The 25,516-nt window shown below is 39.7% G+C and overlaps 1 protein-coding gene across 50 annotated transcripts in view; it reads right to left on the bottom strand.

Annotated features, from left to right (window-relative positions):
* The window catches only part of TTN (titin), a 277,310-nt gene that overhangs the window by 213,486 nt on the left and 38,308 nt on the right, over positions 1 to 25,516 (bottom strand). For all 50 annotated transcript variants that reach the window (XM_045034065.1, XM_045034059.1, XM_045034049.1 and 47 more), the window contains 9 exons: positions 25,209 to 25,469; positions 24,536 to 24,796; positions 23,885 to 24,026; positions 23,630 to 23,795; positions 22,291 to 22,522; positions 20,257 to 20,541; positions 19,900 to 20,025; positions 14,295 to 14,483; positions 8,792 to 8,848 (listed from right to left, as the gene is read on the bottom strand). In XM_045034065.1, the coding sequence (XP_044890000.1) occupies positions 8,792 to 8,848; positions 14,295 to 14,483; positions 19,900 to 20,025; positions 20,257 to 20,541; positions 22,291 to 22,522; positions 23,630 to 23,795; positions 23,885 to 24,026; positions 24,536 to 24,796; positions 25,209 to 25,469 (1,719 nt within the window). The remainder of the gene's footprint in view (positions 1 to 8,791; positions 8,849 to 14,294; positions 14,484 to 19,899; positions 20,026 to 20,256; positions 20,542 to 22,290; positions 22,523 to 23,629; positions 23,796 to 23,884; positions 24,027 to 24,535; positions 24,797 to 25,208; positions 25,470 to 25,516) is intronic.

Below are 25,516 nucleotides of genomic sequence, written 5' to 3' on the forward strand. Positions count from 1 at the left end.
TAAACTATATTAAGAAAAGTTACCATTGGAACAACACAGAATCACAGAGTTGAACAATCACCTCTGAGGTCTTTTGGTCCAACTCCTCATTTTCAGTTAAGAAAACTGAATTTTTTAGTATTTATTACATCTTTCCGTAAGAAGATTCAGGTTCACAGTGATAACATAGACACATTTTTAAGGATTCTGTGAATTTATTAGAATTATAATTTTGAAAACAAATTCACTTTAGGAACATATATACATCTTAAATTTGAATACTTATGAATTTCTAGTTTTAAAAATGAAATTCAGTAAAAATGACAGGAAAGCTGAATATCTTATTTGCATATAATCTGAAATACAAATTACCATATTGCTCACTACTAAAAATGTCCCCCCTTCTTTTTTCTAATTTTAAAGACTCTGAAATTGGTCTATGGTTTAAAATCTGTGTATAAATGTAATATAGTAGTTCCCACCCCTACCCCCCCCCCCCACTCCAGGCCAATATCAAATGCTGTATTTCACACTTGATGCCATTTTAAAAATTGAGAAAATAGGGTATTCCCAAAAGTGGAAAGATTTTTCTTTGCATATTTTGCAAATGTCTAGATGAACTCCACCCAAAAAAGAAAGCACCATTGGTCCCTGCAAAACCAGCAAGAATTAAAATATTTAAGAAGGGGGACATTAATACTGAAAATATTTGTAAAAGAGCCAAACAAATATATTAAGATCGCAAGGTAAAACAGATTATAGAGTTAGTCATCAACTGGGTGAAGCTGGTTTCTGTTGTTTTGTCTATTCTAAGTCCAAGTCAGTATGCATGGATTTGGATGCAAAGACGTTATAATTTCAAAACTGACTTACACTCAGAGCGGAGAGGAAATTTACCTTACCGAGTTGTCCGCGTGGTCATGTGACACGGTCTTCCATCTTACGTTTTACTTTACTTAAATAGCTTATCTGCTAAAAGAGAATGCATTCTACTGAAACTCTTTTGTGGAGGAGGAACGAGGGTAAAGCAGCAGTACAAACAGTTAGGTGGCCACAGAGATATTTAATTGCGTTTGATGATTCACAACAGAGTTGACACAGTGATGGTTCCACAGCTTAGATGACAGACTATTTACATGTATTACAAACACAAGATTTCTCCAGAGAGAAACTGTTTTCCCAGGCGTTTTCCACGTATTGAATTCAAATCGAGTAGACCTATTTGGAAATTTATTGGATCGATCTAATTTGGGAAATCTGGAGCACTCAAATCGATTCACTACTTACTGAGGCACCGAAACATTGCACAGGAAACTAAGTTAGGGTGAGGGCCGCACAGGTCTCCGCCATTCCTGACTTGTTTGTAGCCACACACCTGTACTCACCTTCATCATCTTTTACTAAGCTTGTTATGAATAGGTTGTGGAACCCTATGCCACTTTCCTCAGCGCTGAACCTTGTACCTTGCACCAACCTCCCATCTTTGTACCAGTAAACCGTGGGTCTTGGAGAGCCACGAACTAAACACTGGAAATAAGCTGCAGTACCTACAGGTGCATAACAGTCAGAAATACCTTTGATAAATCTGGGAGGCCCTTCCACCACCTGAAATTCAAAAAAGCTGTCTGAATATTTGCTCTTTAGGACTAATTCTTCCTTCAAACTGCTTAAAGTCACTTTACTTTTCTTTGTCGTCATAGCAAACATTTCAGAATCTCCCATGGTGAGGAATCCCCGGCAGATAGCCTCTCCTACTCGATTGATAGCTCTGCACCTATATGTTGCACTGTCAGATGGACAGACATTTCGAATTTTAAGGGTGTGACTTCCCTTCTCCTCACTGATCACATATTTGATGTTATCTGGCTCGATACACATATATTCTTTATACCATTTAACTTCGGGACTAGGGATGCCTATGACTGAACATTTGAACACAGCGTCTGAATTTTCTGGAATTTTAAAATCACAAATAGGCATTATAAAGCGAGGAGGCATTTCAAATACTTCTAAATCAATTTTTAAATCTTTGTCTTCTTCTTCCCTTGAAGCCATACTTGGATCTGCTAAATTCAAAGGTAGAACATCCAGACTCACAATCATGCTTTTATGATCAGGAGTAAATTCAGGAACTGTGACTATTTTCACTTGCTTCTCAAATTCCTTAACATCCTTTTCACTTAATTCAACTTCCAGGACAATTTCTTGAGGAGAAGGTGTTCTGGACGATGTAGTGTTTTCCAAATCAAACTCCATGACATGCTGATGTGTTACTGGAGGTGGGAGAGCCACTGCTGTTTCTCTTTGGGGTACTATGTCTACACTGGCAAAGCTCTTTGCTTCCCCTATGATGTTTACTGCATGGCACATGTACTCTCCTGCCTCTCCTTTTTGAATGTTAGAAATTTCCAAAGAACACACATTACCCACCCTTTCTATTTTGATTCTTTCATCTGGCTCCAGCAAAGATTTATTTCGATACCATTTCACACCAGGAACTGGAATGCCCTCAACTTCAACAATGAAGCCTAATGTTGTGTTCTCATATATCTTCCTTTTGGTCAGAGGCTCAATAAAAGATGGGGGCATTTCATTGTCTTTTGGTTCAATGGCTTCATTGGGTGTGCCAAATGAATCAGAACGCCATAGTTCATAAGCTGAACTTCTCTCTTCTGTAGGTGTATGAAAATGTTCATTTGGTGTACTGTCCTCCCTTTCTGTTTTTGATGAGTATCTTTTAAAGTTTCCAGTGGGGTTTGGTCCTCCAGTAGGAATAGAATATTTTTCAACCGTTTCTCCTCCTAAAGGTGTAGAATATCTCTCTAGTGTCTCTCCTGGGGGTGTAGAATATCTCTCTAATGCCTCTCCTGGGGGTGTGGAATATCTCTCTAGTGTCTCCCCTGGGGGTGTGGAATATCTCTCTAGTGTCTCCCCTGGGGGTGTGGAATATCTCTCTGCTACCTCGCCTTCGGAAGGTGTTGAGTACCTTTCGGCAGCTTCCTCTAAAGGTGTGGTTCTTGCAATAGTCTCACCTCCTGAATTTGTTGAGGATTGTTTAGTTGCATCTGAAGGAGTAAAATATAAATCAGGAGACTTTGGAGTTTCAAAATGTTCAACAGAGGATGGTGGGGTATAAAACTGATCTAACTCAGGGATCTCTTCACTGCTTGTACTTCCCACATCAATCGAAATATCAGATTCAGGAGAAAATGGGCGACCTAATGTTTCCTGTTGTTGGTTGTAATATTCATACACAGTGCTGAAAGTTACTTCTTCAACCTCCATTGATGTGATTGATTCACTCTGAACATGCTTTGCCTTGCATGTGGTGTCTTTCATTTCAGGAACTTGGTGCTTTCCAGCAGCAAGTAAGTATTGTGTTAGGGAGGTCTCAGAGTCCATTACTTCTGCTGTATGTGCTTCATCCAATTTAGGCAGATTTTCAGACAAACAAGTTTCTATCTTTCCTTCTTCAGTAGCGGAGAAACAAGTTTCATTCTGAACTTGAACTTCTTCATAGCATTTTTCTTTTCCAAAGGCATCACTTTTTTCACTAGTTTGTTCATTTGGATTCTGCTGTTCCTCAGTCGTCAAGAATGGAAAGCTCAAGGAGACTTTTCTGTGGCATGTGGCTGCCTCACGATCATCACCACCTTCGTGGTCTCCCAAAATTCCAGTGACGTATCCCTGTGTCTCTCCACCCTGCTTTTGAAATGGGGCCAATTCTGGTTCCAAAGTATGCTCTTCTTCCACTTCATGAACCTCTAAAAGCTTTTCCTCACTTGCTGCTTTTTTCAAATGTGAAATGAAACTTCTATCTCCATTTTCTAGAGAACTTTTTTTCTCAGAAATATCCATTTCTCCAACATCAGTAGATGAGGTTTGAAGTGGGGCCCATGATTCACTGTGGGTTTCTTCAGAAAATGATTTAAGAGAAATATCAGTATGTGAAATTTCTAAATTGTGTTCCTGTGTATGTTTTTCCAAATAAAAGGTATTTTCATCCAAATGACTTTTCTCCATCACAGTCCTATTTGAAAACCCCTGACTGGAAGAAATTTCTGGATTGGTGAATATGTTATCTTGCACACTTTTAGAGGTATTTTGTGTTTCGGATTGCAATGTCTCAGTGCCAGCAATTTCTTCTTGGTAAGGTGTTTGCTGCTGCCTAGTTTCTTGCCCTTGAAACTCCTTTGCTGGATCTCCTATATGAGAATACATTTGTTTTAGATCAAATACAATGTTCTCAGCACCAGCTATTTCAGAAGCAGGACGCTGGATTTTAAAGTATGCTTCTGGTTGACTGCCATCTAATGCTTGGAATTTTATATTTGCATTTTCTATTTGAGAGTGGAATTGCTTTAAGTCAAATGTAAGAGGTACTTCATGTTCAGTCCTTTCAGAAATTGTAGACTGATCTAGAAGACCTGTTTCTTTTGGTTGTTCCCTCTCTTGTACTTCAAATTCCTTAAGAGTTTGAGAAGAAAGCAGCTTTAAATTCATCACAATGTCAGAGGAATCTGGTTCAGTGTTTGGAGACATTGTCTCTGCCTGACTTAGGTTACTTGATCTTGAGTCTCTTGGCTTCAATGGAAAATCCCTGTCACCAAGCTTCCTTTGAGGAGGATTGACAAATTTCCTGGTCAGTCTTTTTTCTAGAACCCCTTTTTCTACACGTTGTAACTTTTCAAATGCAATGATTCTATGCTTCACTTTTTTTCCTGGGTAATACCTCTCTTCACCCAGGGGTTCTTCATACACAATGACAGATGGATCTTTTGTATCATAACTATCAGAAGTTCTCTCAGAGTAGATATTTGGTAAATAGTCATGTAGGGCATATTCTTGCACCTCTTCCCTTTCTGCTTCAAGTTTTCCAAAATCATTTTTTACCTCTTTTCTAATTTTTTTAACTTCACTGATATCCTCGACAAATGGATAAACAGTACCCTCTACTTGGTACCGCTTTGATTTTTCACTTATATGTCCCTCTTTCCCCTCACCCTGATATTGTACGAGTTTGGCTCTGACAGGCTTGTTAATTTTTGTGGCTCTAGAAGCACCCTGCATAAATCTAGGTAGTTTTTCTCTGGAATATGTGCAATGAACCTGGGCTTTCTGGTCTATCTGTTCAGTTGTCTCAAAGCTTTGAAAACATTCCCTTACAGAATATTCTTTTATATTGGATTGGGGAGTAAAAGGACCAGGTGGGTAATCATAAAAACGCGCCCTCACAGATTCTCCCTGAATTTGTTGATTTTTGGAATATTTTGCATAAATTCCACCAATATTTCCTAATCGACTATATTCCCTGTGAGTGTCAGGTTCCACTGTCAGATCTGAAACACTCTCAGCTGTTCCTGAATTGTTTTCAGCAACACACTTATATTTTCCAGAATCTTGAGAATTGAGGTCATTAATATATAATCTGTGGCTAAAATGAACTTCTTCAAACTGAAACTTGTGGTTCTGCTTTAACATGACTCCATTTTGAAACCATGTTACAACTGGCTTAGGCTCACCAGATAACAAACATTCAAGTATTATGGAACCCCCCTCTCCACATCTGATATGCTTCGGCATTCCCTGTAACATTTTTGGTGGCTCGTTAGTAATATCAGACGAAAATATAAATTTGTGTTTTGGTGACCGAGAAGCTTCATCTTGAGGTCTTGCTTTAGCTCCCAGCTCCTCGGGGTGAAACGGTTCTCTGGACTCTTTATCCTGTTCTGGGGTGGGAGTAGCTGCTGTTATCTGAATTTCTACAGGGAAGGAAAGCAATTCTACATCTGCAGAGGGAGGACATGGGGGTTTAGCGTGTAACATATGGAGATTTGTTTGGCCCTTTTGTCTCAAAGATGGATGAATGCCTTTTGTTTGGTCAAACACCAATGCCAGCTCCTCTTCCTCATCCGTGTACTCATGAAACACAGGGACTCTATGTGCTTCGACACTGTGCCCTTGTTTTGCTTTCACTTTAAGTGTGCCAGTTGTTTTTACCGTTCCATATTGGTTAAACAGCACACAGGTAACAGAACCTTCGTTTTGAGGAAGAACAGAAGAGAAAGTTAATATTGAATAGTTTTCCGAGGTCTGAGAGATATAGCCTCGGTTCCGGGGGATTGGTATGTCATTGCTGTACCACGTCACTATGGGTGGAGGATATCCTTGAAAGTGACACACAAATTTACAGCTGTCCCCTTCATAAACTTCTTGAGATTCAATTTCTTGAAGAAATGAAGGTGGGCAACGTTGTGGATGCTTTTGGAAAGGACTTTCATAAAATCGTGCATTTTCTTCTTCTTGTTCAGGTTTGAATTCATCAACTTTTGTGGAAATAGAGTGCTGTAATTCTCTCAAATCATCCTTTCTTATTCTCACACTATCTCGTTCTTCATTTTCTTCAATATTTATAACTGGACCAACAGATTCACTGGCATGTGGCATAATAACTTGGGGCACCTTTTCAGGAGTCTCATAGATTTCCTCGTTCTTATTTACAACAGTGATATATCTAGATGACTCTCCAATTTCAGTTTTGGTCATAATTTCTTCAAGTGGTTTTCTTGCTCGGGTCTCCTCACTTACTAGAATCTGACCATATAAATGGTCTTTCTGTAGATTTTCTCTTAGAAATGCCTCTTGGCTCATTCTTATTTCAGTCTGGAGAATTTCTTCATCAACAGTAGTTTGAAAGCTTGTGGGAGGTTCTCCAGATGCTACATTTTGATCCATTTGATTAGAAAGGACATGTGGATTTGGGACAATACCCTCGCTTGGAGGATCTACCTTGTCCCTACCTTCGGCTAGATCAGATACAGACCTGCTTTCCATCTCCTCTCTAGACAGCAGAGTGTCTTTAGCGCTGGCTTCACTTCTCAGAGTTCTTGAGCTGATTTCCGATGACATTTCTGAAAGAGACAATTTCTTTTTCTCCGTTAAGATTTTTCTAGCCTCCCGTAAACGTTGCAACTTCGTTTTGGTCTCCTCATCCAGGAAGCTTTCACCTACATTAAGCCATTCCCTTAGGTCAGGTTTACTTTCTAAATATTCCTCATCACACAGAAAGTCAGTTTTCTTGCCCGGACTTACTGTCTTAAAGTGTATAGTTCGCATCAATCCCATTTGTTCTACATCTTGTTTTTTGTTAAAGGGAGAGCCCGTAAACCTCAGGCCTACCTTTATCCTGTCTTCTCTCCTTTCAGCTAAAGCCTCCATATTCTCATGTGTCTGTTCTGCCCTTTTCAGAAATTCTAAACATTTCTCATCTTGCCCTTTTTGCATAACAAGCAATGATGCCGTTGATTCAGCGGACCCTTCACTATTAACTGCCAATAATCTATAACTTCCAGAATCTCTGTGCTGGACACTTTTAACCTCTAAGCTGGAAGAGTGATGATGTAAATCACTCTCAGTTTTTATAACCCGTCGAAGACCTGTTGGGATAGGTCGGTTGTTATGAAACCAAGTCATTTCTGGAGTTGGCCAGGCAATTAATTTACACATGAAAACAACGGGTTCGCCCTCTAAAACATATTGAAATGTAAGTTTTTGGGTAAAAGAAGGCTTGAAATATTCGGGCCAGGAGCTTGTAGATGATATTCTACTTGCATATCGTTTAGCAGCCATGGAGCTGTGGTCGAAGTCTTCAGAATCTGAAAAGGCGTCGCGTGCATCTCTTTCTGAATGTTCAGATTCTCCCTCAGAGGACAATTCTGAAAGAAAAATTAAATTATAAAGCATTTTACTATTTTCCATAGTATTTGAAAAAGTTGAAAATAAATGAAATTGCAAAATAGGAAATAAAATAAAATGCATGCTACAGATTCTCACAAATCCATAAAAAAAATTCACTCACCATATTTGTTCGAATAAACGCAACACCATGCTCTGTTTAAAAGATTCTGACACGAAAATCGTTCGTTGTCTGGTCTTTTCTTCAAACTGTTGAAATTTCTTCTTGAACAAGCAAAAATGCATTTCAAAATAACATGTTCCTGTGCATGTTTGTTTTGAGAGCGGGAAATCTTTGTTCTTTTGGTGGCTAAGAGGAAAATCTTACCTGACTTGCAGAGAGTGGAATAAACGCCCTTTCTGATCCTTTTGATTGTTGGATTAAATTATTATCTTTTTGAGCATTAACTATTTAAAAAAAATCTGCAAGAACTTTAACCATAAGTAATTAGCTAAAATAAAATGAGAAGGCGTTTATTCGAACTAATACAGCCATAAAGTCACAACGTTACGCAGAGAAAAGCAGGCAATAATGATCACGTAAGGCAGCTATCTGCAAGCCAGTGTAAGAGACAGATCAATGTTAAAATGATGTATGTGCATGAAGTGTAAACCAGAATGAGAATGTAACATTTTCACACATCCTAAATGAAGTAGCATTTCAATCATCATAATTCATTCATGACATTGCATTCTGAGACTGACAGCTAGGTGATTGCCTATTGTTCAATTTAACTCGCTGCGATTTTGAAAACAAACTTCCACTAATTGATTTCATGCATTAAGATGACAACTTTTTCTGATACACACTTATGAAAATGGCTGCAAACATGAAGTTGAAAATGGCTGATAAATTTTAAATATAAGACTTTAAATCACTGTCAAACAAATTACTGTGAAATGCATGTAACCATCAGCATACTAAACCAGGCATGCGACATAGTAATATATACTCTAAGAGATATATTTGTACATCTATGTCATTTTTCTCAATATTACTAAGAGAAAGTAGGCAGGTCAAGGATTCTATTAATCCTTCAGAATTTCTACTTAAATCTCACATCCAATATAACAATACCTTTCATCTCCACCTCAATCTCCTCTTCAATCCTCCCGTGCAAAATTGATTCTGGGGCTAAAATGGGAAAACATATAAAGAGATTTTAATGATTAACCTGATATACTTTCTGCCTCAATTCATATATTCATATAATTATAATTTCCTCTTCATTCTAGTAACAGAAAACTATGTCCCCCAAGTGCACCCAAAAAATCCATGCCAGACAAATCAATGAGCTGATATAGTACATGACAATGTTGGCAGAAAGATTTTAAAACATTTTTATTTTAGGTTCTCTATGAAATTTCCACTTTTAGTTTCATAACTCCCCATGCCTTTACATGCATTCCAAAAAGCAATCCATCAACTAAAGGAATATTCTCTTTTTTAAAAATAAAAATGTCCTATCGATGGAACACTTGCTAAGAGAAGGAATCACATTTATAAGGAACATGCATTTTCTAACTTGCCGCCTTTTGCCGAGGGCTATTCTCAGGTTTTCCTGCAGAATTAAGCATTTCCTGCTAGTAAATATGCCTTTCATTTGGACCACCTTTAAAACTTGAGACTACACAAAGTCTGGTTACATATTAAGGAGCAAAACAGAGTCCTCAAGTCAAAATAGCTTTTATTATATAGGGAAAAGGCGCAGGCTTTAGACACAATCATCTCTGGGGCAGCTTCCTGGGAAAGGTGGGTGCCTTGGTTCCCTCTTGTTCTTCTGTCCATCCGTGTGGAACTGTGTGGGAATGCGGGACTCCATGGCTCCTCCGTTCCTTGTGGGCTTTGGCATGAAGTGAATGACAAACTTGCTGTTTTCCTTGACGATTCTCTCTTTACTTCATGGGTTGTTTTATTTTGTGACTCTTTGTGTGTTTTAAAACTTTTAGTGTCTGAACCAAGGGCAATTTTTGTAACTGTTCTGGTTTGCGATTCGTTTGCTAGGTGAGAATAAAGTTAGGAAAAGTAATAAATTAGCTGTGTTTGTAAGAGTAAAACACACGCTGAATTTAGAGAAGGTGATGTGTCATTAGGATGAGAAGGAAAGCAGCATGTTAGTTCCCAAACTAACATATGATATATCTATTACGTACAGAAGAACTACTCAAACAGACTTATAGGGTTTACCTTCCTACTTGATCTTTGCAGATAACTACTCTGCCTACGTAGAGTTACAAGGCCAAAGTAAAAGAGGAACATGTAAACACTGGTCTTATGTGCGATAATTAGATAACTGTGCCTGATCCTTCATTCTTCAAACACTTAAAAGTGGCTTATCTTTTCACTTTCTTAAGTACCAGTGAGGCAGTCTGGACTTCCCAAGAGAAAAATGCTCATGCTCCAAGAACACTTTAATGATATAATCCATTAGAACTGAGTGAACTAGAAATCCTGTGGCAAAAATGTCCAGCTTAAATCCACTCTGGCCATGTGCTGATCGAGCATGTACCATGGCCCTACATTCCTTAGGAAACGAGTTGAAAGACCTACATTGTTCCTACCTCCACAACACAGCCAACTCTCAATTATATGGCTGCAGAAACCGTCATGGTTGTCACCACGTCACCTCCAGATAAATAATCACTATGTGTGATTATTGCACTAGCCAGCAGCTATGGTGAAATTGAGGGTCAACTCTTTGGATGGTGGAATTTTCCATCTAATTTGCATAACTAGATCTCAGTTCTGGAGCTATTCCCTTTGAAGCCTATGAAAATGTTACCAGAAAGAGCTACAGAACAAAATGTCAGATTAAGAGATAAAAAAGACTCCTTTGGGCGAATGAGGATTACAGATATATTAAATGATATATGAGACTCTGTCAAAATTCAGAGCCAAGATGGCTGTCATATAGCACTGTACTATCCCCTGCTCGTCTCTAATATTTCAAAAATGGATGGAGAGATCAGAAAAGACCTTGAGGCCACAGGTCTCCACCGACCCCTGGAGATGCTAGAACTTCTTCCATCAGTTACCTTTCACGGGACTCAGTAAAGACTCTTTGCTTACAGACATACAGCATGGGATTCTAGCACCTGAAGAATAACTTTCCTGTTTCATTAGTATCTAAGAGGAGGTCCATGGATAAAAGGAAGAACTTATCTTTTCCGAGACAAATTTATTCATTCCCTTCCAGACATGGTGGCAAATCAAGCACGATAAATAATAATAATAATAAATAATAATAATAACAAAATAATAATCTTGCCTTGAGATAATTCTAGAATTCCAGGAAGATCTGAGACTTTGAAGCAGCAGCACCTATTAAGAAATAGCTATAGACTCCTAATTTTGGTCCAGACAGAGCCCTATCATTATCAGTGCACAATTTTCTATTGCTCCTTATAAACATCTAGAACTTCCAGATCTGCAAACAAAGGGCAGATGAGAACTTTTGAGCCTCCTAATATTAAAATAATTAAATTTAAGCTTGGCACAGTATCAGGCACAATAATAAATAATCAATAATTGATTAACTGTAACAGCTTGACCTTCTTCAGGGTACCTCGTAGGGGGCATATTTGGGAAATACTAGGAAAAGCATTGCACGTGAAATAAACCATAACCTTCCGAAATGAGATTTGAAAGTTACACTTCCTTGAATCTAGACTGGAAAGTTAAAAATGTTCATCACAAGTCTGGCCAATAACTTGGCTGACTTTCGTGAGTCTTTTACGAATAGAGTGCTAAGTTAGAGATATTCTAATTAATATATTCATTGATTCAATTTGCACAGCAGAAAAGCTGCATAAAGCGATGGGGATGAAATGAAGTAAGTCAGAGCTAAAAGCCAAATAAGCACCTTCTATGCTTAGTACTGCTGACGTTGTCTTCTCTCCATACTCATTGTGGACACTGCAGCTGTACAGTCCTTGGTCTACCAGCTGAACGTTACGTATGATAAGAAACTGAATATTTCCACGTTGTGACTGCTTCACTCTTTCAGATCTTTCGATCTTTATGCCTTCGTGAGTCCAGGTTACATCAACAGAGGATTCATCTTGTAAGACACAGAGGAATTCAGCAGTGTCGCCGCACCTTACAGAGAGGTCCTGAAGCTGCAGGAGAATCTTTGGTGCCTCACCCACTGCCTCTTCAGCATAGTTCCCAGATAACTCAGTGCTTTCTGCAATTTGTGAAAGGGACGCAGTGTGGCGCAACTCTACATTTTGAACCGATGCAGCTGTGTGGATGGAACTTTGAGATACACTTTCAAAAACCTGTGATTCATATTCATATGATGATCCTTGAAATGACTTAATTTCGTTTTGGGATAGTTTGCTCTCCTGCTTTGTGAAAGAGGAATCTGCCACTGCCTGGGACTTGGTGGACTCTCTTACATCTTTCCCAGAACTCTGCCTAGCTAGGGCTTGCACTGTATAATCAAGTGACAAGAAAAAGAAAAGAATATTAAGATCTAAGCTTTGTCACTTGGTTAGGTTAGTAACATAAAATGGCATGGAAGATGAAGATGGAAGACGTCATTGTCACTTGGAAGCAGCATGCCAAATGGAGTATGCTCTAGGATGTCAGATCATACAAAAGAAAGTTCATTCCCAGTGACCCAGTGATGAATGGATGATGAAGGCTCATGCGATGCCATAGCGTCTCTGCGTCCTTCCTTCTGTTGTCACTGCAGCTAACCAGAGTTACATAGTCTCTCCCTCTCTCTCTCTCTCTCTCTTTTCCCTCTCCTGGGATACCATTTGTCCTTCTTCTTCTGCATACTTTATAAACAATATACAGCAAATGGATCATTAATGATCCAACCACGAAATGTTGTTTAGAAAAGTACAAACATCAAGCAAAGCTGATGCCTTAAAAAATACTAGTGTACTACGCAGAATATACACTTCAGTGAGATTTTAATTGCATAGGTTAACCCATAATTGAGAACTAAGGAGGACTTGTTGGGTGTTATTTTATTAGTAAATTATCGACTGACCACACTATGCAATGAGACAAACAGTAGAGACTCTCATTAGTAACAGTGGGAGTAGGAGGTATGAAGCAAATCCAAGTCTTTAAAGCAACATGAGCTTTACCTTTTGGAGTCACTGTGAGTGTAGCTGCACAAGAGGCTTCCCCAGCACTATTGGCGGCTTTGCAAGAGTACTGCCCAGCATGCTCTGAGTAAGCATCAACTATAAGCATTAAAGCCATGCCTGTGGACTCCTCAAAATGGAAAACTACATCTTTTGTTGGTAGAATTGGCTGCTGGTTATGAAACCACTGGATTTCTGGCTTGGGAATGCCAAAAACCCTTGCATGAAATCTGACTGTCTCCCCGCTGTGCACCCTGAGGCTTGATAGAGTCTGGATGAAGATGGGCTTTTGGCCAAGGGAGTCCTTCTTAAATGAAACTGACGAAGAAACATGCCATTGGGAGTTTGATGTAACTTCTCCAAATTTGCTAAATCCTGAAAAGAAGCATGCCAACCTTTAATGTCTTACCCTGCAGTGAAACCAGAACTCATTTGGAGTTGTCTACAGATCTGTCGTAAATTGTAATGGTGGACTAGAGTCCAGACCAATCTTAATGCCTTGTCAACGTATGACATTATTGGTTCCAAGTCACACATGTTCACTTCCATTTTCCAGACAAACAAATGGAGACATAAATAGCCTAAGAAACTTCACCGTATTGTTTGCGAAGGCAGTAGTGAAGTACACAATTTAGTTTAGGTATTCTTGTTTTCTGTTTTTATTTTTTTCCCCTCTGGTTATAAAATCAGATTTTCTATTTTGTAAACCACTTTAAATTGATTACTAAGAAAATATCTGATTATTATTGTATTTAAAATTAAGGGAAAAATCAAAGTTGCCTTCAATCCTTATGTATTTGTATATAGTTAAGAATACATAGACTAACTTAGCTCAGCAAAAATAGTCTGACTGTATAAAAATATTGTTGTTATCTTGTTTTGAATCAAAGTGCTCCCCACTGCCAGGGAAGTGTTTCTGATTGCAGTTTAAAAGCCCCAAATATCAGAAATGCTAAACCATCTTTGGACTGGGCCCCTTAACCTGAAGGCATTCTTGGAATGATGGCGAATGTATCTAGATGGTGTCTAGACCCGAAATCATCCTCTGTAGCTTCTGTGAACTCAGAATTGTGTCAAGACAATGGGGGGATAGTAACGCTGGCATTAAAAAACATTTTTTAAAAATTTTCATCTTAGCTAAGTGAGAAAACAAATCTACCTAAGTATTTCTTTAGCATATTTCTCTCCATTCTGATACATGCTGATCAGAAAGCATGAAAGCTGGCGAGGAGAGCAGTATGTTACAAAACAGTATAAAGACAAAGCAGGGCAAAATAGAAAATGATGGTTTGTGATTCATCATGAGATGGGATAAAAGAAAAGTAAGAATGTCATATATAACATGGAAACAATTAGTTGCATTAAAAGAGAATGGTAGGGCCAATGATGGTTTACATGGAATCTTTAGTGATTGTTACTGGCATTGTAAGATTAGATCCATATTTAAATGTGGTTCTTAAAGTTGTTTACTGTACCTGCCAATCTCAAGTTGGCTGTGCTTGATACTTGACCGACAGCATTATTAGCAACAAAAGTGTAAGTTCCTTCATCTTCCGGGAAAGCTTCGGCAATTTCCAGTTGGTAAGTGTCTTCAAATTGAGTCATTCTAAAGAACCGAGATGGCTTGATTTTCTTGTCTTTGGCGTACCAAGACACTTTTAGATCTGCATCACAAAAGATATTTAAAATCACAAAAAGTGGTGGATGATTTTACCTGCAATCCTTTTACCTACAGTATTGATTACATTGTTGACTACATTTCATATTTATCTTTTTTTTTTTTTAACATTTATTTATTTTTGGGACAGAGAGAGACAGAGCATGAACGGGGGAGGGGCAGAGAGAGAGGGAGACACAGAATCGGAAACAGGCTCCAGGCTCTGAGCCATCAGCCCAGAGCCTGATGCGGGGCTCGAACTCACGGACCGCGAGATCGTGACCTGGCTGAAGTCGGACGCTTAACCGACTGCGCCACCCAGGCGCCCCCATATTTATCTTAATAACATTAGATTTCCCTTTTGGGCTTGCCACATCTGCTCTTTTAGGTTTCCTTTTCATCTTTAAGAAAAACACGATCCCAGAAAAATCCAGCTTATAGACTGGTTGTAATATTTGAACTTTTATAATTTTAATTATATTCTTTTTAACCATTTGCAGTCCATGCTGTGGAAACAGGGTCAAGGTTTTGACATAGTGACCTTGAGAAAAAGACAGTCCTAAGGTAGAGTCATCAGGATGGGTTTTATCTAGGATTGTGGTTGCTTACGAGGACAGGGAGAGGAAAATCTGCACTTCTGGTGGGCAGAAAGATCAATCAAAAAGAGAGCTGAGAGAATCAACATTCCCAAAAGTATAAAACAGACACCCTGTAGTCTGAAGAAAAAAATTCTATACTGTCATTACCAATGAGCAAGCATTGAAAGGTCTGAGCAAAGCAAAAAATAATTTTTAAAACTGAGAGTAATGGAATTTGGGCATCTTAGATATATTTGGCTTTTTTCAAAGTAACAGTAATAGTATATAATAATAAAACCAGTTCTTTTCATATAAGGAGTTGAATCATGTTAAAATGATAGGGGCGCCTGGGTGGCGCAGTCGGTTAAGCGTTCGACTTCAGCCAGGTCACGATCTCGGGTTCCGTGAGTTCGAGCCCCGCGTCAGGCTCTGGGCTGATGGCTCAGAGCCTGGAGCCTGTTTCCGATTCTGTGTCTCCCTCTCTCTCTGCCCCTCCCCTGCTCATGCTCTGTCTCTCTCTGTCCCAAAAATAAATAAACGTTGAAAAAAAATTTTAAAAAAATAAAATGATAGAAAATAACCCCAAAGCAAAGATAAAATAACATTATATTGTTATGGTTTAAGGTAATGTGCACTTTAAAAAATATTATACTTCCATTGAAACAGTAACCCTGTAAGTCAAGAGTGGATTTAAATTTAGTTATTTGTTTTAAAAGCCACAACCCAAGCTGAGTATGATCACTATACCACTCCCCTATCTAATTACCATCTATGGAGGATTCTCTTGTGGTGCAATCAGCTAGCATTTGTTTGCATTTTGGCACAAATATTGGCTTGTGAAGGTTCCCCTCCATCCTGCCCATGGTGGTAGTATTTTTAAACTACAGGTTCTCCTTTTAAATCTCTTCACTTCCTTAGGTAGCAAGGTAAGGTAGAAAATGGAACGCTGATACCACAATTTACCAGCTGTGTGACCTTACACCTGTCATTTAATCTCTCTGGACCAGTCTTCTCATTTGTAAAATAAGATGCATAGTAATTCATGAGCTATTTTTTTTAATATATGAAATTTATTGTCAAATTGGTTTCCATACAACACCCAGTGCATGAGCTATTCTTTGCAATAAATTGTTGTGTGAATTAAATGGCTTACACATGGAAGGAGCTTTATAAACCACTGTCACAAGTCAGTCATTATAGAAAGAATGTTTAACCTCGCAAGGGATCAGCAGTGCCTTTAATAATTTACCAAAAGTCAGGGCCAGGTGATGTAAGAGACAACACCATCACATGGAATTGAGCGATCATTCTATAACTATTTAGTTTGTCTATTAAACCTCAACAGAAATGGAAGATGAAGAGTTTGGTTCACCACTTTGCAAGGTTCTCTGCATATTACTACTGACAGAGGTAAATTGATTGAAGCCCTAGGATAGGCATGTATTGTCAACAAGAAATAAGCTAACAGGTGAGACCTCTCTTGGTAATGGATTTGGTGCTTCTGACTGGGCTGCCCCTTTCTGTGTCGGTCACTGGCCTCTTTTGGCTTCCGTGAGGCCTCTCCACTGCCCCTGCTCCCCATTCTATTACTCCACTGTATTTGGTCCCTAAATTCTGTTCATTCCACCTCTTGAATTCAATATACACCCTTTTTTTCTCCCGATTCCCCTAATTGAGGGCCTTGTCTGCACCTTCCAAGCCTGTTAGGATGGCCTCTCCCTTGGTCCTCACCTGGTCTCACCTCCCACATCTGACCATTCCTCTTTTCACTACCACAGTAGTGTCTCTAAAAAAGTAAATCATGTTACCCAGGGGCTTAAAAATCCTTCAGCTGCTCCTTAGTATAAACAAGGTAAAATCTAAAATCCTAAGCATAGAATACCAAACCTTTAGTACCTGGCCCTTGCCTTCTTTCCTGGCCCTCTCATCCACTTATCACATCACTTTCCAACCATACTTAAGCCACTTGTCGTTTCCAGCACATGAAGTACCCTTGCAAGCTTTTATGACTTTGTAAACGTCGTTCTCTGCCTAGAACACTGCTGTGTTCAAGGATCCTGTTGATTTTTCAATGCCCAGTCTGTACATCTCTGTTCATGTTGCAAACAGTCATAGCTGAGTACATGGGCTGTTATGGCACTTACAACCTTGGGATCTAGTTGTGCACGTGTGTCTCCTCACCTACACTCAATTCTATGAAAGCCAGGTCTGGCATCCCTAGCAGCTAGTGTAATGTTTCAATAGCAGTCGAATAAAACCGAAGAGTTACTTAAATGAACAACAGGAATCCATCATTTCCAGACTACTTATCATTTTATTTAGCTAGCTGTTGCTCAGTAAGCTTTTAAATGATACTGATTATCTGTAGAATAAACATTGGTAAAAATGTAGCTTTATTACGTTTTAAAATTCTGCTTTTACAAATTGCTTTTCCACCAGTAGGTGGCACCAGAGACCTTCAGTAGGCAACATGTTCTCATAAAAGCACCACTAGATTGCTGAGGGCCAAGTTCCATGCTTCAGTAAGTATTGAGTTCCAAAAACATGTGACTGAGGTTTCTAAAGACTGATAATTTTTTTTCACATTTGTAGAAGGCAGGGCTGAATTTACTTTCCTAGGGTAATACTTGCTAAGAGAAAGTTGTGTAAATATATTTAGTCCCAGGGGCATCAACCTTTATGATTTGGTAAGCTTTTAAAAGGTCATTTTACTTAAGGAACTTAAATTTTGCCATATAGAAAATACATTTGCAAGAGGATGCTCAAATCTCTATATGTGTATAAATAGTACCACACATAAAGAGTTAGTAATCCAGGGGCGCCTGGGTGGCGCAGTCGGTTAAGCGTCCGACTTCAGCCAGGTCACGATCTCGTGGTCCGTGAGTTCGAGCCCCGCGTCAGGCTCTGGGCTGATGGCTCAGAGCCTGGAGCTGGTTTCCGATTCTGTGTCTCCCTCTCTCTCTGCCCCTCCCCCGTTCATGCTCTGTCTCTCTCTGTCCCAAAAATAAATAAATGTTGAAAAAAAATTTTTTTTTAAAATAAAAAGAGTTAGTAATCCATAAATTTATAATGTCCATTTAAACACTTAAAGATGTCAGTCATATAAAAAAAGATATTTTTCTCTTTCTACCCCAATTGGAGTCTTTTTAAAAAAATAATTATTATTATCATTATTATTGTTATTATTATTTTAGAGAGGGAGAGAACATGTGTGTGTGAGCAGGGGAGAAAGGCAGAGGGAGAGAGAGAGAATCTTAAGCAGGCTCCACCCTTAGCATGGAGCCTGATGCGAGCTTGATCCCACAACCCCAGAATCATGACCTGAACAGAAACCAAGAATGGGATGCCCAACCAACTGAGCCACCCAGGCGTCCCCCAATTGGAGTCTTATGAAAGGCTTAAAACATATTTTTGTAATACCTTAAAGGCAAAACTATAATATTATTTATAAACTGAAGAGTACTATATAGACTACTGCTTTAAACGACCCATATATATGTATATTGATTTGAAAATTTTCCTCTAAAAATTCAATGGAAGGACAAATTATTTAGTGTGGCTTTAATGAATTTGATATTAAAATGCCTTTTCTTTACTGTGTTAGTAGAATATTATCAAATCAGATCTTATTTCTTAATATTTAGTGTTTCTCAAACTCACAAAGTCTATGGTATTTCCCCATGTTGGTTGCCCACTACCAGACTTTTATGTTTATATAATTCCCCTCTATATCTATAATAAAATTAATGTATTGAGCACCAGTCACTTGCCAGCAAGGCCTATAGATGCTTTACCTACATCATTAATTATCTTTTCATTATACTCATAAAAATCAAACAGGTCCATTTGGTTTCTAGATCAGCATCGTCACCTCAGAGGAGGAAATCATCAGGTTTTAGAAGGCCAATTGAAATACTGACTTGTTTACAAAAATGGCTCATGGCAATGCAGAGATTGGGTCATAAACCAATGGAAGAAGCATAAAAATAAACCCACACTTAACTAGGAGTGCTATGAAGCTAAGCTCTAAGAATTTCCCTTTGGTGGGCATATATACGGGCCAAAAATATGAGAGTGACTTTCATTTGGGATAAAGTTGATTTACTTTTCCCTACCTGAGATAAATTTACAATCATAATTGGCTTGAAAGAGCTGCAAATATTTTGCCTCATTCTACCAACATCAGACTCCTGAGGCTGTGAGACAGGGCCGTGGGTGTTTGGGAAGCATGCACCAATTAAAGAGCATATAGCTAACCAACTGAGGGTTACTTGTGACGAACACTGTGCTACGCGCTGGTGTGTGTTATCTAACACGATCCTCATTGGTATTAGTCATTTGATAATCATTCTTTTGTCCAGTTAACAAGTACATATTGACTATCCACTATGTATGAAGCTATCCTAGGACAAGGATTCACCCTCACTGCCAAGGGTCTTACCTTCTAGTAGCCACTGCCTTTTTAGGCACCAGGTTTTAGGTGCTAAGACAGAATCCCTGCCCTTGTGAAAGGTATGTTCTAAGATCAAAGGCAATACTATTCTTACTTTACTCATGAGGAAAAGAGAGCCAGAGAAATAATATATTTGCCTAAGGTCACACAGGGGATCCACAATTCAAATCTAACCTCTCGGATTATAATGCCCTTACTTTTGATGCTACAGTTCAGTAGTGGTAAACATGGTCTATTCCTTAGTTCAGTAATTCAAGTAAGTCTTTTGCAAGATTCCCATTAAGAGTCAAATTATGCCTGGGAGGTGTCTGTGATGGAGGAAAATGTGAGAAAGCTCTCCTCAGATCATTCTGTGTAAGTATTAGCAACGATACCTTTGCTCATGAACCTACCTGTTCCAGAAACTCTGCACTGAAAACGGGCTGGCTGTCCCTCAGAAGTGACGGTGTCCTGAAGTGGGGTAATGACAGCAGGAGGATAAACTGGCATTTCCTGATCTGGAGACACGATTTCCGGAACTAAAGAAAGGGACCACAAGATGCGTCAGGATTAAATCACCTGCAGACCTCAAAGAAGAATGGAGCACGTGGATTTATCTTAATTCATGTGGCATCAGGGCACTTTCTGAAAGCTGAGCAGCAATCCACTTGTATGAGCTCCAAATTGTATTCATAAATGCAGTGGGACAACACACAAAAAGCGGGTTTCTTAGGTTTTATTTTAAGCTGAGGCTAGCGAGGCCTTTCTACCTTCCACGGAGAGGGAAGCGGACGTCGTGGCTACTCCATAGTCATTCTTGGCTTCACAGGTATAAACAGCCGCGTCCTCTGGGAAGGCTTCAATTAGCAAGAGCGTGTACTCTTGCCCGTCGTGAAGGAATTTGCACTTGAAGCCAGTGGAAAGCAGCTGCTCTTCCTTGTACCAGGAAATTTTGGGCTGTGGTCTGCCAGATATCACAGCACAGAAGCGGGCAGGCTTGCCAGACTGCACAGTGACAGGCTGGAGCTCCTGCAGAATTTGGGGTGGTTCTGGAGCTGGGAGTAAATGAAAACAAACAGCTGGTGAAAAAACATGACAACACAGGAGAGCACGTGAAAGTCTGTGTTCATTTGTGGCCAGTGCCCAGAAACAAAACTTTGGAATTATGATAACTTTACTTGCCTCAGAATATTGGAATGTTCTTTGTGCTGGGAAGGGAGAAAACATTTGGAATTTTGTCCTCGAGGAGAGAGAATAACTTTAGAAAGGTACTTCTATTTGAGGCTTGGTGACGGGGTGTTGCTGCGAGTGTTGAACTTGTCAACATAAGGTGATCGCCCCTTTTCATGTTGGGGTCTGGGTGGGGGTGCAGTGATGCACAGTACCCTAAAAAATGCTAGAACAGGGGTGCCTGGGTGGCTCAGTCAGTTAAGCGTCTGACTTTAGCTCAGGTCGTGATCTTGAGGTTGGCGAGTTCGAGCCCCATGTCAGGCTCTGCGCTGTCAGCACAGAGTCGGCTTTGGATCCTCTGTTCCTCTCTCTCCCTGCCCCTCCCCCACTCATTCTCTCTCTCTCTTTCTCTCTCTCTCTCTCTCTCTCTCTCTCTCTCTCTCTGTCTCTCTCTCTCAAAACTAAAAAAATTGTGAGAACTGCCACATGCTACCTAATTTTACATCATTTGGACAAACCATGTGGTGATGTGGGTCATTTCATACTGGTTTGTTTTCCAAGTATTTGTGTATGTGTCATAGTCATTTCTTTATATATAGGTGCCAATGAAGCACAATCAGTAACTACGAAGGTAAGAATACATGTTATCCCAGATCTAGTTAGAGGCAATTAGGTAGATTGAAAAAAACTCACTTTCCTGCTATCCTAAGTAAAGCATCTTGTCTGTGTTGTGATGAGTGAGGGGAACTAGCTAGTTTACTGAACACAGAAATGGGGAGAAAGGACTCCTGTGAGGCTGGTTTCTGACCTTTACTTCTCTGTGCCTCAGTCTATCCACCACTAATACAGAAATAATAAGAACTGGATATCATGATCACTTGGTCTCCTACGGACTGAGGGAATGTTGGCAACATGGCTCATTTTTATTAACTTGAGATTTTCCTAGAGTTCCTTCATCCGCCTCAGGGGTATTTGTGCAGACAGATATGACTCAAAATTAAAATAGGGATGAATGATCCATTTTCTCTATTTAGGTTAGTCTCATTTCCAGGTCAGCTTCAAATTCAGCTCTAAGGTTTGTAATGAAGAAAGAAAATGGTTTAATGGCACCCCTCTGAGCCTTTGGTAGCATGTGGAATTTCCCCTAAAAGTAAGAGCCTATGATCCTAGGGCTTGGGGCAGAGAAAACCTAGTTGAACATTGACTGTGGCTGTCTAGGCCCTCTGGGGCCTCAAAGAGGACCTTTGGGTTTTCTCAAAGGAAATGACCCTATGGCTTGGTAAGTCTACTGGTACTTAAGCACTTGGGGCCAAGGGCAGAAAACTTGACCAGCTGAATTCTGTATCTAGAAACCCATTGGGGGTCTATTATAATTGACATACAGTGGCTATTAAGTAGTGTTGGCCAACTCAATGAAGATCCAGCCACTAGGCACTTTCAAGAAATGACATCTTTAAGTCTTTTTAATAGCTGCTGTCCCTTTACCAGGGAATGATGTGAAAATAAATGTAGTTGCAAGCATACAAGGACCATGGCTTCCCTAGAGATTTCCCAGAAACTATCAGCACTTTGGGAAGTTCAAGAAGAGTATTACTCTAGCTGGATTCACAAAACACATCAATATCTCCACCTACCATTGACATAGAGTGTAACAGAACTCCTGTTCCTTCCTGCCACAAAGGTGTATTCGCCAGCATCGCTATGCCTGGTCTCGGAGATAAACATCCTGTGGATTCTTCTCTCCACCACATACTGGTATCGTTCTTGAATTTGGAAGTTGATTTCAATGCCGTCTTTATACCAGTGGGCATCCACATCATCTTCGTTGACCTCAAACTCAACCACAGCACGTTGTTTCTCAATAACCTTTTGATGGAACAACAGAAAAAGAGAATTGAAGCCCCGGTTTCCTTTAAGTTTTGACCTGTTTCTAAAACTGCTTATTTCAAGAGTGTGCCAAACTTATCCATTACGATATAAAAAGCTGACTGGTTGTGTCACATTCTGATTTGTCCTGCATATCCTTGGACAATTGGTGCCCTAACTTCTTCTGTATAAATCATGCTTATACCTGCACTGAGGAGGGATGCTGCCCCCAAAGAGACCATGTTCGAGTCCTTAAATGTTTGCTTCTTAACTGATAATAACAGAAATAATGACACTTTATGCCCATGGGCTTTTTATTTTCGACAAAGCTCTTCTAAGTTAGTACTCAATTTGATTTCATGGGGTAGGAACAAGAATCTACTGGGGTAGGTGGAAGCTATTATCCTCGTTTTTAAGAGTGAGGAAATCAAGGTTCAGAATCAGACAATAAAGGACAGAAAATTTATTCAGGTGGCCTGAGTGGCCCGGTTCTCCTTAGACGAGCAATATGATAAGTCTGAACTCTAATGACACTTCTCTCACCATGTTATCTCCATTACATCATTTGAGAAGACTGGCCCTCATGAGAATAAATTCTTCACATGTGGTAGAGAGCAGAGGTGTCTGGCTCGGCATGTTTGCTAGGAATCCAGCTTTGCCTGCACCGGTCTTCCTCTTGGACCTCAGAGGAAGTGTTTCCAGCCAAGTCCCTACATACCTGCCTCTCCATAACAGAAGGCTTCTGAGGAAATGCCACCTTGTTCTAAATTCCCTGAGTTCTAGCTGCTGTGTAAACACCGCAACTTAAATTTTAGTTCTTTTCTGGTTTGTGCGGCTTGGCAGGTGGCCATTTGTTAGACAGTGAAGTTTCCACAGCTGCTTTAATTAAAGTATCTAGACAGCTGCTAAGGACACACCATTTCCCTAAGTGAGGGAAAACTGTGACTAAATTGATGTCAGATCAAGAGTCTAAGCCAGCAGGGATCAGCTGTTTTCATTCTTTAGAAGACTGTGCTTAGAAAATTCTAAAGTTAAAAAAGTAGAATACCAAACTATGGATTACGGGCTTCTGATGATGTCTCCCAAAATTCAGCATGTAGACAATACCTGAACCGACTTTTTAATACTCCGGATGCGAACATCTCTGCCCTCTACAAAGAGGTTAGCAGTGGATATGTTGCCTCCTGCCACCACTGCGTATTGCCCAGCATCAGACATGCGGGTGGATGGGATCAGGAGGCGGTGGACGTATTTCTCCTTCTGTATCTTTATTCTGTAGATGAAATGGAAATTGAAGTTCAATGCACAGTGACTCAAAGCAAACTGCGCATTCCTTGAACGCGGCAAAACAAAACAACTGACCTATCCACAATCTGCAGTTCTTGGCCATCTTTCATCCACTGGACAGTGATGTCAGGTTCAGAAACTTCACATTCAAACATGGCTCGCTTCTTCTCGAGAACCTTGATGTCCTTAATGTGTTTCCTAAATTCTATATGACGAGCTGGGAAACAGCATGCAAAAAAATTAACCTTTCTAACAGCCTTATGACATAACTTAGTATACAATTCACCTGTTTAAAGTGTTCGATTCAGTGGCCTTCAGTATAGTCAGAGTCATGCAACCATTACCATGATCAATGTTCGAATATTCCCATTGCCCCAGAAAGAAACCATGCACTCCTCAGCCATCACCCTCCAGACACCTTCTACTGTCTGCCCTCAGATTTAGAGACAAATCTGTGTCTCTACAGATTTGTGTATTCTGACATTTCCTATAAATGGAATCACACAATATATGGTCCTTTGGGACTGGCTTCTTTCACTTAGCGTAAAGTTTTTAAGATTCATCCATGTTGTAGCATGTACCAGCACTGGCTTTTTATTGCTAACAATATTTCGTGACATGGATACCCACATTTTATTTTTCCATTCACTAATTAGTGCACTGATTAACATTTCACATAGTGTATTCACATTTATTTTTATGGATAGGACGTCTGTGAAACCATACCTTCCACATAAAGGGTGGCTGTTGATGTAGCTTTTCCAGCCACAAAGGTGTACTCAGCTGCATCCCCAAAGTGCACGTTCCTGATGTTCAGTGAGTGCGTGAGCTTTTTGGTTCTCATCTGGCACCTGTCAGTTGATTTGATTTCCACACCATTCTTTAACCATTTGTATGAGATGCCTTCATAGTTCACGGTTACCTCAAAGGTAATGGTGTCTTTTTCTTCAGCATTGATGTCCTTCAGCATGGATGTAATCATGATTGCTGCAAAAGGGAAGAAAATACACCGAAGGAGACTTTGTGTCAGCATGATGTGAGTTACAACAAGCACAGAGTGAAAACTAGGGACGTGTTTAGTATGTCTGCTAAGGTGATTGTAGTTCAGGGATATGAGCTATGAGACCTTCCAGGTACCCCTCTACAACAGGACAAGGCCAAGCAGAAAGAGCTAGTGATAGACACTAGAGCATCTTTGTAGGTAGCCTTTCCAGGCTACTCTAATCAGAAAATTTTAAACAGGTAGAGATACTAGTGCCTAACTCAGTGTGAACACATAGTAGATGTGTCAATCAAGGATTTTTGAGTGGGTTAACTGGTTAGGAAGGAAAGGTGTAGAATACGGAATAACCAGGAGTTTCCCAAATATTTTATACAGCTTTTTTGTCTGTGTACTTACGGGTCACTTTCAGGGTGGCGCTGACTTGGTCATTGCCACAGACAAATGTGTATTCTGCGGAGTCCTCTGTGCTGGTGTTCATGATGATCAGCTGGTGGAGTTTCCCTTGCACGACTATCTTGAACTTCTCACTCATCTCAATCTCCACGCCATTCTTCAGCCACATGGAAGGGACATTGAAGTGGGACACCTCACACTCAAAGGAGGCATTTTTCGTCTCAGGTACCTCAATGTTTTTCATGGTTTTTGTAATATGCAATGCTTGGGAAAACCAAAGAGTATTTCAGTTAGTATATATTATTTTTTAA

Source organism: Felis catus, chromosome C1, assembly GCF_018350175.1.
Source record: "Felis catus isolate Fca126 chromosome C1, F.catus_Fca126_mat1.0, whole genome shotgun sequence".
NCBI lineage: Eukaryota > Metazoa > Chordata > Mammalia > Carnivora > Felidae > Felis > Felis catus.